Raw genomic sequence first — 16,121 nt, 5'->3', positions numbered from 1 at the left:
TAACGCTCTGGGGAACATTACATGAGATTATTGTTTCGCCTTTCTCTCCGGTGGCAATAGAAGCGCCTTTGTAGATATCTGTGCAATTATCAACAATGAAAAGTTGCTGAGTCATGGTTTGACAAGAACTATTTCATCATGATAAGAAATTAGATTACTCTTAACCCATTTTATATCAAGAAAAGAAAATTGTTAATAAGTGGAAAAATACAAATGATAATGAATCGTGTTTGAGCTGAGCGCTGTGGAGATTATTTCATTGCAGTAAGTCTCGGCGGTGTTATAAATTTGATTAGATCCACATTTTTTCACTTGCCAGTAACACGGGAGGTCATCATAACTGCAAACAAGAAGTGATGAAGAGTTTAGTGGGAAAACAAAGCATGAACACTATGAACTGTGATTCAGAAAAGAAGAACAGGGGCGTTATAGTATTAAAGATGTTTTTAGTTCACAAATAAAATGGAGATAATTTAATTTGCAAAACCAAAATAGGAAATCTAGAATGTTCTAAGAATGCAAATATTTGTTGTGTAAAAAATAATTTATGTAAAGATTTAAAGATTAAAGATTTATTTAAATATGTTTTGACCCTTTATGGACCACATTATGGATGCGGATAGATCTCATTCAGGTCAGCTGGAAATACAATATCATCACACGAAGAGCCAAAAGTCTTAAAAATGTCCATATTACAGCCATAGAGGTTTGGACCGAGGACCATAGCCACACATACATCCCTGTCCTGTAACTGTTAAACATGTGTCTGCTAAAGGAGAGATCCTGCTAATTCCTCACCTCCACCCTCTTCTTTCTATTGTACCATTTCATAAAATATTACAAATATAATTTTTTCTTTGCTTTTGAAATTGAGTGCGTGGCACAGATGGAGTTCACAAAGAAACCAAGTACACTGCAAGATAATATGACAGTGACTTGTCAAGGTAGCCACACCAACTGCTTTTTCCTCAATTTGTTACAAGCTGGACCATAATTTACAAAATGAACACTATGGTGTGTTGGATAAGACCTCAAACTAGCAACTAAAGCCATAAATGATAAATGGACTGATTCTTATACAACACCTTTCTACTCCAGCACCCAAAGCATTTTATACTACATGTCTCATTCACACAAGCACTTTTTTCTTGTGTACTTCCTTTTCCTGTACTGTGGGATTCTGTATCTTGCCCAAGGATACTTTGGGACATGGACTGGAGCAATCAGGGATCAAATCAACAACCTTGCAATTACCAGAAATGATTTACCTTCTGACCCACAGCCATCCCAGATAAAAAAAAAAAAGTATGCTAGAAAAATGCCTATGGAGGTCAAAAATGAGGTGAGAAGCATGGTAACTTTTTACTTTTACATGTTAGATTCAGTCTACGGTATAAATGTGGTCACTACTGGCTTTGGAAAATCAAGATGGTGACAGCCGTAAAATGCAAAGTAGAGCCTCCAAAGATGTGATGTTAAACCAAAGGCTGACTGCATCTTTCATATACACTCTATGCATTTAACACATAATATGTGTCAGGAAAAATCAGTTGTTAATATTTGAAATACACTGCACAGTCCAGGATCCATGAATACCAGTGATTTGCTGTAAATTCATCAGAAATTTACCATTGCATTGGATTTCTCACATTGGCACAGGTAGATTTTGTGCTAGGCAGGCAAGACCAATCCAGTTGTATCATATATTTGGGTTGTCACATGCACTTACGGCAGGTATGTTGAGAAATGTTTAGGGCTTCAGCAGATGTGTGAAAACTGCTTTAGAGGGAAGAGGAAGGAGACTGTGGGATACACAGGAGAGTGAAGAGAGCTGAAGTTACCTTGATCTACAGCCTCCTGCAGCTGGGGGTCAAAGGTTAACATGCAGGAAAAGCTTTCAGGGACACAGGTGCGTTTTAACGTATGCAGCATAAGCGCAACAAATACAAATCTTCTTTGCTTGTATTCACTGGTTTATTAGTCTGTTCTGACTAAATGTGCTTACAATTGCCATATCATTAGTACACAGCATTAATACATTGCAATGGATTAACTGAAATAGTTTCAATTCATAATAAATCTCATAATAGATAGGGTACGATCAATTCTACATGCCTGTTACTACACAAACAGCTCCATGGCACGAGAAATGTAATTCTCTGAATTTAACCTGCTCTGTAGTGGGGTCTGACAGCTCTGCGGCATAGGTTACTGTGCTGTGTGAAACCCAAATTCAGACCAGACTGGAAACAGTATTTAAGCACTCTATCAAAAAACACCCCAACTCTGACCTGTGACTCACTGAAGAGTGGTCGTCGTCAAAAAACAAACTTCCAAAACTTTTCAAACAACTTTTCTAACACACGCATAAGTGAACCGCATTCATAAAACTGCAAACCCAGAGTATTAACCCAAAGTTAGCTTGCTAACTGAAACACTACCTGCCACATGAGGCCTTACGACAAACAGAGTTTACTCTTCATCACAAAACTCAGTTTTAATTTTATGCTATCACTCTGCCTCTGTCCACTTGTCAGTTAATTTATAAGCATCTAAAAGTCGATCCGTGACACAAGAAAATGCTACATAAGCCTCAGCTTACTCGATAACATTGCAAACAGATGCATGTGTACACACAGGAATACTGAGGAAGTCTCCGCTGTGATCCATCACTGGAGACTGAACATTACGGCTCTACAGAGAGAATGGGAGCGAGAGAGAGAGTGAGAGACTTGGAGCTGTGCAAAACGTTACACACCCTTGCATGCATGCGCACACTCATAGCTGCAGACAGTTGAGTCTCTGTGTTGTCAGTAACCACCTTCGAGACCCTGAAGTGTCATAAATGACTTCAAATAGAACGCGGAGACGGAGACGAGATGGAGGGATGAGGAAGGAAAAAAGAGAGAGGGTGAGGACTGTTACTCTGACTTCATTTGACACTACTTTCTAACACCTTGCACTTCTCTCTTAAACATCTATTCAAACACTGTGGCGTGCAAATGTTGCTTTTCTTTTGCATAGCCAATGCTTGTCTTTTTGAAACCTCGGAGCTTCCATACATTAAGTCAACTTTTGGCAACATTGAACAGGAAAGTCTTGTGATAGCATTTGTATTCTAGGGGTCTTTATGACAAGTTAATCTGAACCATGGGGTTTTAAAGTGAGTGTAAAGCTCTACGATTTCTGCTTAGTTATGATTTACCATGTGTCGTTATCATAGCTGTATGCCTGGTGTGCACTGTGCTTACGAGATTGCTGATTACACACAGAGTATGCTTAGATAATACATTTTTATATGATCTAAGCGAGTTTAACAGACTGTTCCACCAGTGAAAATTACATTTCGTGCAACTATCAAATTTAAAAAAAACAAACTTGGATGGTATTTCTGTAGGGTTCCTTTGTCTGGGATGTATTGGCAGTAATTGAGCAAAACATAAAATGGAAAGCCTGGTTGGATAGTGCAACAGATAACAAAGGTCAAAGGTCAAAGAAAAAAAGTAAAATGTAGAAAAACAGTGCAAAAAGAGGAGGGAAGGAAAAAAGTTAGGATTCCCTGTACAGTAATTTTCCTGTTTTTTTCACACTTCCGTGTATAATTTAACAGCTGAATTTTGTTAAGATCAGTCCTGGGGTTGTTATTATGTATAATGTATGAAACGTAACACCTTTAGTATTTGAGTTCTTCCACAAAGCTGACAGCAAAGTTGGTGAAAACTAATCCCAAATGTACTTGACAGAAAACATCTGTTCGGCTGTAATTATGAAAGGGCTTGTGAATGATGCTACAAGCCTGACAGTTAAGCCTGACAGTCTCTGCTTTTATTAGCTGCTAAAAATCAAGCTTTGGCTGTGATAGAAGTAGACTCATCTTGAGCATCATAACTCTCTGTTTGGGGTTATTTGCTACTAGCTGCGTGTTTTAGCAAGTTCCTTTGTCAACGTGAAGCATGTTTTCTATCGATTTGGACTCCACACTTTGTTGCCCCTGGTCTCTGCTCATATTTGTGATATTCGTGGACAGTATCTCATGACCTAGCCAGAGTGAATCGGGTGTCCATTATGGAAACCTCAGAATAGTATCCTTGCTTTTTGCTGACGATGTGGTTCTGTTGGTTTCACTGGCGCGTAATCTTCAGCATGCAATGGAGTGGTTTGCATCTAAGTGTGAAACAGCCTGAATGAAAGACAGCACCTCCAAGTCTGAGGCCATGGTTCTTTGCCAGGAAGTGGTGGAGTGCTCTGGCTCCCTTTGGTTTGAGGGAATAACTGTCCCAAGCAAATGCTTTCAAACATCAAGAATCTTAATCAGGAAGTGGAACATGAGGTGGATTGTTGTGGCATTAGATGGAGCACAGGCGTTGGACTGGACTGGTAATAAAGAGATAAGCCAAAATCCATCCATCCATCCATCCATCCATCCATCCATCCATCCATCTTCTTCCGCTTATCTGGGGCCAGGTCGCGGGGGCAGCAACCCAAGCAGACCTCCCTCTCCCCAGCCACCTCCTCCAGCTTCTCCGGGGGAATACCAAGGCGTTTCCAGGCCAGCTGAGAGATATAATCTCTCCAGCGCGTCCTGGGTCTGCCCCGGGGCCTCCTCCCAGTGGGAAATGCCAGAAACAGCTCACCCAGGAGGCGCCCAGGGGACATCCTTGTCAGATGCCTGAACCACCTCAACTGGCTCCTTTCAATGTGGAGGAGCAGCGGCTCTACTCCGAGCCCCTCCCAGATGGCCGACCTTCCACCCTATCTCTAAGGCAGAGGCCAGCCACCCTTCGGAGGAAGCCCATTTCTGCCGCTTGTACCCGCGATCTCGTTCTTTCGGTCACCACCCACAGCTCATGACCATAGGTCAGGGTAGAGACGTAGATCGACCAAGTAAATTGAGAGCTGCGGTTTTACACTCAGCTCTCTCTTCACCACAACAGACCAGTACAGCGTCCGTATCACTGCAGCCGCAGCACGAATCCGTCTGTCGACCCAAATATACTCATTCATACATTGCTTTTTACAGAACTTTGATCTAATATTCTGACACTCTTAATTAATGTATTAATGTATCAAGGGCAAAATGAAGAATCTTGTAGACACAGGGGATTAGTAGACACCCCTAAGCCACAGCTGTCTCGTCAGAGATCCGGTTAGGGTGCCTCCTGGGCACCGACCTTTGGAGGATTTACAGGCAGACCCAACTGAGGGGACATCCAGAACTTCCTGAAGAGACTTTATATGTTTTCTGACCTTGTGGAATAAGAAATATGCTTCTTAGCCACTGTCTATCACAACCTTCCTTGGTAGAAGGATGGCTTATGGTTTATGGCCTACCATAAACAAAAGTTAAGGTGTATATTAATTTAATACTGAAAGTTATCTACATTTACTACTGTGACATTAAACTTAAGCTCTACTAAAAAGTATAGAGCACCTCATCGTATACTTCGTTGGTTAAGCAAGTTAATAAAAGTAATATCACATCCAGAGAAATGATGAGACACACAGAGGAGAGAACAGTAAAGAAGAAATCCACCAAACTCCCAGTAGGCTCATTCACTAAGGAGTTGGTTATTTCAAAAGACCCACGAGAACCTTAACTGCGTTATGGAGTGTGTGTGTGGGAGTGTGTGTGTGTATGAATAGACCTCTGTGTGGAACCACAGAGGCATTTGGTCATGTTTATATCCTTGTTTTTGGCCTGAGGGAATGTGTACACATTGGTGTGAGCATTTGTGTGCTTGAACTTATTAACATCTAACCGTGCCAGTAAGGTGACATGCAAGGTTTTGTGTGTGTTAGTGTGCATGTGTCTGCGGACAGAACATTTACATAAATACCAGTTCATAAGAAAATGTTGTCACCAGAACTCTGCTGAAGTTCAGAACTCTGTGTGTGCATGTGGTGAGAGTAGGAGTGGTAGGTTAATCCTAAATTTACCCTTTGTGGTTGGAGTGCTGCGGTTACATCTGGACTCAGTTTCTCTCTGCCAGTCTTGTTTTTCTTTACTACTCTTGTCACTGTCACCTCACCTGTGTTCCCCCTGCTTTTATTTACATTTTTTTTTCCAGATTTGGAACCTGCATTCCTCTCAAAAAGCTTTCCTGGTTTTTCCTTGGATGTCAGTGTTTGAGTCTTACCTGCTGTTTGAGCTGTTGAACCAGACTATCCTTCTCCCTCTTCAGAGCTGCGACCTCTTCCTGGGTTTTCTTCTTCTTGGACGAGGAGAGCTCCAGCAGGGCGATATTGGCGTCTTTCTCACTTATCGCTGCCAGGAGTGCCTCTTGCCTGCGCAGAGACCAATTGTGATTAGTAAAGCATTCATTTTTATTAAAATTACATCAAAAGAAAGGAAAACTGTTGCTTCACACACATTCTTAAAAGCATTTAATAACGCTCCTCGCCATAAAAAATATTATGAAATAATTTTTCACTAAGAATGTTTCAGCAGTAGTGCAGCTCCTGGTCTAGTTGTGGTGTTAATGACACTGAAAAGTTACAATGACATTACTTAAAGTTGAAACTATCTGTGGTTAATCTAGCGTTGGACACAAGATGCCTCTTTGTGTCAACACAGATTAAAGCCCAGTCTTTTCCACCTGTTTCTGTTTGAATGTAGAAATTGCAGGAATAGATCACCTTAAACTCTGAACCAGTACAACTATAACCAACGGCGTGGTTGTAGACTAATTTGGGTGAAGCAACTCTTTAATTTTATGGCGAACCCATGATGTGTCAACCAGAAGAGCGCACTCATCTTAACCACACTTAAGCTCTATATATCATGAAAAAACAGGAAGACTCTTGATGGTGACTATGATGCAGAGCATGCAAACAAGAGTTTTACAGTATTGTTGCTTAGACTCACCAAAATACCAGATGCTCATTAATGCAAATATCTAATTAACCAATCATATGACAGCAACTCTGTGCATTTAGGCATGTAGACACAGTCAACACGACTTGCTGTGCAAACCAACCATCAGAATGGGGAATGAAGGTGATCGAAGTGACTTTGTATGGTTGTTTGTGCTAGACGGGCTGACATGAGAAACTGCTTACCTACTGGGATTTTCCTGCACAGGGTTTACTTAAGAATGTTCACGAAAAGATAAAATATTCAGTGAGCAGTGGTTCTCTGTACAAAAATGCCAGAGGAGAATGGCATCAATCAGGAACTCAAATAACCACTTGTTGCAATCAAGGTATGTTGAAGAGCATCAACACATCAAAGCTTAAATCAGATGGGCTACAGCAGCAGGGGACCACACACTGAATGCATCATTTAGGCACTGGAGCCTACTTGAGTGTTGTTGCTGACCATGTCTATCCCTTTATGACCACAGTGTACCCATCTTCCATCAGGATAATGAACTACATTACAAAGCTCATATAATCTCAAACTGGTTTCTTAAAAATGACAATGAGTTTTCAAATGATCCACACAGCCACCAAGTCATAGTCCAATAGAGCACCTTTGAGATGTGGTGGAACGGGAGATTTACATCCTGGAAGAACTGTGTGATGCTGGAAATGGTAAATGGTCTGATTCCTGTATAGCGATTTACGTAACTTGCTTCATTTACAAATTCATAGGAGGACTTTTTTTCTATGCTTTTTCAACGTAACTGCTTTCTATCTAACATTCATACACATTCATACTCTCATAGATGCATCAGTGTTTCCAGCACTTTGCTGAATCTATGCCACAAAGATTTTAGGCACTTGTGGACGTAAAAGGGTGCCTAACAAACAATATGTTCCTTACAAAGTGCCAAGTGAGTCTACTTCCCATTGGTTCTTATCTGATATGTCTTTATTTTACTCATCTAACTTTTTGCACTTTTTGATTGGCTCTTCCTGCATAAACAGTTTTAAAATAAGAAGATACATGACAATGATGAAAAACTAGGGATAAAATAGGGACAATCGTGAAAGTGCATATTTTCTAACTTGGTTGTAAACACAAAACTCCCAAGTCCCCAGTATTCCAAGAAGGGCTAAGAGCATATATTTGATATTATCTGCAATTAGCAATTATGTAAAAATGTATTTTCAAGTCTCTATATGCCTCTCTCTCCCTCCGTTTCCATACCATTCTCTAGTCCCTGTCTCCATTTCCAGCCATTTTGACTCCGTCTATCTTTCCCTCCTGCCTGGATGATCTGGTTGACAGATAGATAGCATTCCATGTGGTCGAGAAGCACCAAGCCACATCCCATTCATCCCATCAGCCACAGATTGGACAGAACCACATTCAAGGACACCCAACGTTAAGAATTCTCAAAATTATATCTGTTTTCAGTCTAAATCGCTGCTGTTTTTTCCACAATCCCATAATGTTCCTATAAAGACTTGCCACACACAATCAAACAAGCACATGAACACATAAAAAATGCAACTTTGCAACAAAAAAAAAAACATGTAAAAAGTGGAACACATTCACTTTTCACTTTACTTTTTGTAAAAGTGTCTTTTTGCAAATACAGTTTTAAGACATTTAAATGTTAAAGTAAACTCAAAAAGAAGAAACCAGAGTGCATCAACAACTCACGAATTAGGCAAAAAATGTCAAGAGTTTGGACATATTAGACTTGAAGTGAAATTGGTAATTGGTTTTCTGGGGGATGTGCTAGAAAACGGCAGCTCCAGCTTTTTCCAGATTCCACAGGGCACCTTTAGTGGTCTTATAGAGTCCATCGTTTAGCAGTTCAGAGCTTTTTTGGCAACACGTGAAAAAGTAACAGCATATTTGGCAGAGGTGTTCATAATGTTTGAGCCAAAACACAGAAATCCACACTGATGCAGACAGAGGTATAATTTATTAGCATTTTTTAGATTCCATTTCTGAGCGCTTTTTCTCTTTACTCAACACGCAATTAAACCCTCCCTCTCACCCTGTCACATACACACAGAGAGATACAGCGGTGCAACAAGGAATGCAGTGATGAGGGTGTCTAAATGAAGACAGATTACATGTTTAGACTGTGTGAAGACCCACAAATTCTTTGGTCAACCTCATGGACCAAACTGTCAGTGTACAAATGTCCTATCATGCATCTAAACTGACAGGGGAAGCTGGGACATGGGTCGGTAGATTAATTTCCTGGCCAAATTAGGTGCTGTCAGGTATCCCAGTGTTTAATAATAAAATGAGTTATTTGAATATTTTGGGGGTTTTTTTGTTTTTAGTGATAGAGGGAGGGAGGGAGGGAGATCAAAGACCTACAGGTGAAGATCAAACACTACAAACTAGGGACAAATATCATTTGGATATGTTTGATGCCTTAATTATTTGCAGCATATTTACTGATAACTCAGTAAGTAAAAATGTCATTTGCATGTATTAGTGTTTCATTTTATCTTATGAGCCATGAGAAGACCTGCTGATATTAGAAATAACTAAAATTCTTATTATGATATGAAATTTAAAATAAAGAGCAATCAGTGAACTATATGAGATTGATACTTAGCCACATTTATGCCAGTTATACATTAACGTATTGCTTTTCTCTTTCATGGCATGCATTTTTAATTTCTCTTTGCTATTTGGGCTGATTGGGGTCTGATGAATGTAAAAACAAAGAATTATGTTTTTTGGGTTTTTTTAACCTGATTTTTGTTCCTGAGAAAAATTAGATCCACATATGAGGACACTCGCTTTAAATTTCGATAGAACAGTGGTAGTATAACGTCCTCGTAAGTATAGCAATATTTAGTATTTTGGTCTAGACAACCCAAAATGTGATATCCACATATGTGGATGCCAAGTCCTAGGAGTTTAAAGTTTTTATACCACACTACGCATCATGCAATCAAAAAAATAAGCGTCTTTAACTCTATGAAATACTTTTCCTTGCTATTACTAAGAATGGTCTTTTTCTTCGTCTGTGAGCCAATCAATTAAATACTTTTTATACAAACATTAGCACATGGACTTTTTCATTCCAGACTGTGAGACACTGGAACAGTCTCACAGTCTTTCCCCTTTCCTTTTATACAAACACCGGTACACAGATTCTGACTCACACGTATGCAGAGAGGCTAATGGAACATTACTCTTGTTAAAGCTAACAGTGCGTCTAGTTTTATACCATATCTGAGGGTTACCTGCCAGCACAAGGCGCTTATAAACCCCTGGTGATAAAATGATATTTATTCCAGATGCACTTGTCTCATTCTGGGCCTCTCTGTGGCTCTCCCTTCTTCTCCGTCTGACACACACACACACACACACACACACACACACACACACACACACACACACACACACAGAAACACACTCTCTATGCTTGACATTCCCAGCTAAGCACATGCTTATGACAACTGATGGTTGTGGCTACTGCTATTGCTATGTAATTGTTAAAGACAACTGTTTCGAGTGCAGCACTCTTTTGCTGAATCTTTGGGTGATTCTACTGTGAAAGGGCCCTTAAAACATAGTATGCTCTTGCCACTGTTGGCAATCTGTCCTTATCATTAAAAATAACAAAGACGACGGAGCCAGCACATTGTGGAGGAAAGGGTCCCAGTGGACGTGCAGCCTTAGATCTGTAACTCCCCTTTCAAGTCTTTCCGAAGCAACAGGATGGAGGAAGGTCTACTAACAAAGAATAATATCTTGTTAAAGAGGTTAGTTCTTTCATACTGTAAGTTTTCCATTTTGGAATCCACCTTTTGGATTAAATCCTGTGGTAATTTTACACTAAACGTCTCAGTGACTACTTGACGTTGTGTTGGCAGTAGTGTATATATACACACGGTATCTGTCATAGGATTTTGTGTTGATGAGCTCTTTTCTCTGTCTGTTAAGCCAACAAAAGCACTGTATCAGAAAAACACATTCCTTGTTATTTATTTCAATATCACTGCTGTGATGGTGCAGTGGGTGAACCAAAAAAGATTTGCCATTGAAATAACATCATATATAACATGCTGATGAGACAACTTAACAATATTCTCACAGCGAGATTCCTGAAAGATTATTGTTGGATGGAATAAGCTCCATCCTATAATTCATTAGCTTGCTGAAGCACCTTAACAGGCCAAGCTTTGGACAGCTGGCCTCTCATTTGACACAACTGAGGATACTTTGGAATACAGAGGAGTTCATAGCTGACTCAGTGACTGCAAGGTGCCCAAACAAGCCTAAATCATCACCCATCCACCACCATTTAATATCAAGTGTTTGTGCTGATACACTGTGTTTGGTATTTGCTAAATGTGATGCTGTGCATTATGGCCAATCATCTGCACTTTGGTCACATCTGTCAAAAGAACATTGTTCCGGAAGTTCTCTGGTGTGTAAACTTTTTAGAGTGAAGATCTCTTGGAAACTTTCTAAGCATATTTGTTCATTCTTTTCTTTAATTGTACCGTTATGAACTTCAACATTTAACATGCTAACTGAGGCCAGTAAAGTCTGAGATGTAGCTTTTGGGGTTTTTCTGCAGTTCGTCTGAGCATTGCACGGTCTGACCTTGGGGTGAATTTGCTGGGACGTCCACTCCTGCAATTGTATTAATATACTCCTAAATGCTCCAGATCAGCAAATTGCCAAAACGAATGCTTGTATAGAGGTGCTGGCATTTGCTGTTAATTGATTAATGAAGTGCATTTGATTAGGAACACCTGGCTGTTACTTAGATTCTTAAATTCCTAGCAGTAAAGTCTGGTTAGTCTGGTCCCATGATTACTTTCTTTTCCACATGACATGAGAAACACTGAAAAACACTAAAAACTATTCCAATGATAAGTTTACTGAGTTGTCATCGTAAATTCACACATACTGGTCCACCTGCCCGTTTTCCCCCCCACATCCTATCGCCAGACAAGGGATCAGATTTACTAAGCAGAAAAAAATGAGGGTGAGACTGTAACTGGAAACAAAAAAAGCACAGATTTCAATGGAAAGTTCTGGGGCTCATCTACTAATGTGCAAAATGATGACACAGCTTGGAACTTGTACTCGGACAAATATAACGTAGGAGCTGTATTTATGTTTTCTTGGGGGGGAAAAACATGACAGCGCAGACCACAGAGAGGCAGAAGAATGAGATGTTTTCTGTGGTAGAAATTGCAGGTGTCAGTGGAGGAAGTAAATAGCAACTGCTGTTAAAAAAAAACAAAAAACCTCATAATTGCAATGTCCATTCTGCTCACAGAAGGAATATCTGAAATTCACTGAGGTCAGTGAGGGCAAGGTAAATGGAGTCTACAGGGGAACGTGTATTCCATTGAGGAAATTTATAAGTCAGCATGAACAGTAAGGAGATGCACAAAGTAGATGTCACATTTATAGAATACCATAAACCTGAATCTGACTGGTAGCCTACATTTGCTCTACTTCTATGTTCTCTTATTGTTTTTTCTTTTACACCATCGGGAATTGTATACACACACACACACACACACATACACTTACACACTTTATCAATATTTCTTACTGCAGATGATGACATATGATTCACCTAAATCCCCTCTCCCCAGATTTAGCCTGAAACTCTCACAAACACAAGCCACAAAAATAACTTCTGTCCACACCTTTCCATCACTACCTTTTCACTCTGTAAATCCCGACAGTAGCTTTCAGTGCCAAAGAGCTTCGGTCTAGTCCAGGAACTGATTTACTGTCTTCTCAAAAAACATTTGCCAGTGGTCACTTCAATATAATTTTATGTGTAAATTTATGGTCATGGAAAATAAATCATGGTTAAAGTTAGAGACATATAACAATGGGAAAAAATTAAATACATGATATATGCAAGACAGGCTGGAGTAGGAAAATATATTTATTACTCCAACAACTGCAGCTGCGTGATGGCATGCAGGCTTTGCAACCAGATTGAGGTTGCTTGTGACAATGACCACCACCCTTATCCACCACCTCGCTATATTGGACAGCCTTCTTATCATAAAGGGATGTAAACTGTTGGGAATTGTCAACTATCGGTGTAATTCATTGGCCAGGAAATGCTGACTAAAGATTCCAGTCCTACAGACAGTCCATATGTTTTCATTTAAGCTTTTTACAAGTTATTAACAAGTTTCCATCTAAAATTTCTCTCACTTATTCTCTATCAGTACTCCCCACCCACACTGCAGCTCTCATTTCCATCATTTCCTTTCCCTCATCCTTCACCACTCGTGCTATCTCTCTGTCTGTAAAGAAGACTGGAGGAATTCTTTCCGTCATTTGGCGGTCGTGTGCCATGATGTCATCGCTGTGGCGACAAGGCAGACAGTAAGCAGATATACACAAATGCACCAGGCACCTGACCCCAGCCCCAACACACACACAAACACACACAGGGGCTCTCTCCTTTCTAAAACCACTTAAGGCCCCTCACTTTATCACAAACCCTAATGCCTGGTCTTAGATCACTCGCATTTTTCTACACACACACTAAAGCAGCTTCCCATGTACGCTGCATTATCTCTTCATGCTGTTGCCCTTTAATGCAATCTGCCATGTGTATATGTGTGTTTGTGCCTATACTACTGCATTGGTATTTTGTGTAAGGGTGTATGTGCATGCTCACAGGCTCTCTGTGTGTATTCAAAGCCTTATTCCTTGCATTAGTGTCTATATGACTGAAGTGTGTGTATGTGTGTGTGCCCCTGTGTCTGTAAAGTAGATTCAGTGCAGTGTGATACTGGCCAGTCTCTTTCAAAGACAAACACAGAGCTATTTTAGAAATAATCCCCGTTCTCTGTTCTCTGTTTCCGACTGAACAAAAAAGCTCTCCATTGTTTTCTGTGACACTGTCTGCTCTGGTTACCCTCGAGGCTGCTTGCGGGACGCCAGAGTTAACCCCTGTATTACGCGGTGCGTGTCAAGCACTGTGATGATGGGACGTTTTCTTTAAAAAAAAAAAAAAACAATATTCATGAATTGTTAAGACTTTTTAATCACACTTAAACTTTGATATAGTTTTTAGTTTTTTCTCCCCCTGGTGCATAGTACTCCCCGCAAAACCAGCTCGACCCCTACTTGACCAGTGTTGAGAAATAAGTGAGTTTCGAGGTAAGCAAAAACAGCAAATTCACTTAGCTGGCGACTGGGGATTCGGAAAAATATGTTAATTACACTCTATAATCACGTTAACCATCAGTGCTTTGGTTCTCTTTAAACAAAAGCAGACAGGAAAGTTTTGAAAACAGCGAAACAAAGAAAATCAAACTCATTCCAATCTCCACAAACTGAGATAATTCTTATTATTTATAGAATTTATGTAGCAGTTAAAGGACTGTGTCTGCTCTCCATTAACCCTGTAGATCTGCCCATGCCACTTCTGAGCTGCTTCACCAGAAGATGAAAGAAGTTAGAGAATTACAAATTTGTGAGCTGGTTTCTGCTTTATAGGCTGAAGAGATGCCTTAAAATACATCCAACTGCATTGCATAGAACGGAGCTTTTTTTGGTTTTTTATCTAACCAACCAATAAGATGAGTCGATCAGGCCAAAGGAACCAATTTAGATGCTCCAGATAAACTAGAGCAAAAGCTGGCAAACCAAAGTCGACAGCATTGCTATAAAACTTCAACTTCTTACTTCAGCTTCGATACAAATTTGTCTGGGGAAAAAGAAATATATGATCAAACCTTTATCAGGTGTTCTTTTTCTCAAATTTTCCTTATTGTGGTCTATTTGTCAGGGCATAAAATGTGTAAATGTGCTCATTTTGAGCCCTGCTGTAAAAATAGGGCACTGCAGTGGTGAACAGTGTAGTTTCACAGCAAGGTCCGGCTTGTAGGTAGTTTGAACCCAGGACTATCTTGCTATGAGGTGACAGTGGCTACTGAAAAAGACTGGGGCGCCTTTCTGTGTGTAGTTTTGTATGTTGTCCCTGGGTACTCCAGCAGTCCAACAACACACATGTTAGGTTGACTGGTGATTATAAACTTGCTGTAGATGTGAATGGTAGCCTGTCTCTCTGTTTTAGCCCTGTAATAGACTGCTGATGTGAACAGGCTATATCCTACTGGGGTAGGCTCCAGCTTCCCTGTGATCCTGTATTGGATAAGGAATTAAGACAATCAAGTGCTATGGATATTTTGTTTTTAACAGACACGTATAAGGTACTAATTGGATAGGCTTGGATCACACTTAGACACATCACACTGAAGAACATAAATTAACCCTGGAGAACCAATGGGGTCAGAGCCGACCCCATTGGTTCTCCAGGGTTAAAAAAATTTCAGACCTTACCAACTTAGCTTGAAGGTGACTTTAGAGAAAAATTGACACATGAAATTTGGAAATTGTGTGAACAGGCATACCATTAACTAATGATAAAAAATCCAGTTTCTTGCTTTTTCTCTTTTGTGCCAACATGTTCTCACTCCCAAATGGTAAAATTTTACGCTAGGTGACAAATCGTCAACATATTACGTTTTCGGCTACCCACCACGTTCCTAAATGACGACCTCGGAAAAATGAGGAAATATGAGAACCGTATGGACTCAATCTACACATGTTCGCTCTTTTTCTTCAAATCGCTTAGAAACACGCTATTTAACATCATTACAGTCCTGGTTAAGGTCAGGAAAAAGGTTATGGTTAGGCCTAGGGATAAGGTTAGGTTTAGGGCTGGAATACAACGCCGAAGGTCTCCTTTCGCGTTCCTCAGGAACGCCGCGGGACGTGACAAAACGTCGGCATGTTACGCCTCGGGTGTGAGAACGGGCTGTTTGTGCATGAGGAAGAAACAGGGAAGCAGCGAAGGGGCAAAAGATTGGCTGCGATATTTTTGTTTAATGTCAGCTAAAAGATCATTTTTTACAAAGAGGAGAGTGCAAAGTAGAAATGAGAAGAATAAAGCTGTCTGTCAGTTGTGGCTAACAACACGTGAACTCACACATATTGTGCAAACAGACACACAGAAACAGAGGTAGTGCTAAGATGTTGATTGGAGAAATCTGCGATAGAGAAAGGGAAAAAAGGACTTCCTCGTTTTTGTTTTTTAAACCTTTGCTGATACGCTTTTAGCTCCGTTTCCGACAATCCTCGCATGCATAAGCACATCTCTTTGGTTGGTTCTGCTGCTCATGACTGTGCATAATCTAATTGTACGTGAGGATGTAAAATTAATAGATTTCTCCTCTTTCTCTCTCTCTCTCTC

The 16,121-nt window shown here is 40.2% G+C and overlaps 1 protein-coding gene across 17 annotated transcripts in view; it reads right to left on the bottom strand.

Moving 5' to 3' along the window:
• The window catches only part of LOC102303751 (ELKS/Rab6-interacting/CAST family member 1), a 146,071-nt gene that overhangs the window by 31,994 nt on the left and 97,956 nt on the right, over positions 1-16,121 (bottom strand). For all 17 annotated transcript variants that reach the window (XR_006054639.1, XR_001336473.2, XR_001336474.2 and 14 more), the window contains one exon: positions 6,138-6,285. Coding sequence is in view for 13 of the 17 variants with exons in the window: in XM_042222969.1 (XP_042078903.1) it covers positions 6,138-6,285 (148 nt within the window). In the remaining 4 variants the exon portion in view is untranslated. The remainder of the gene's footprint in view (positions 1-6,137; positions 6,286-16,121) is intronic.

This window comes from Haplochromis burtoni, unplaced genomic scaffold, assembly GCF_018398535.1.
Source record: "Haplochromis burtoni strain Fernald_Lab_line unplaced genomic scaffold, NCSU_Asbu1 Contig_98, whole genome shotgun sequence".
Classification (NCBI taxonomy): domain Eukaryota; kingdom Metazoa; phylum Chordata; class Actinopteri; order Cichliformes; family Cichlidae; genus Haplochromis; species Haplochromis burtoni.
This window is presented reverse-complemented; position numbering and strand designations above follow the sequence as displayed.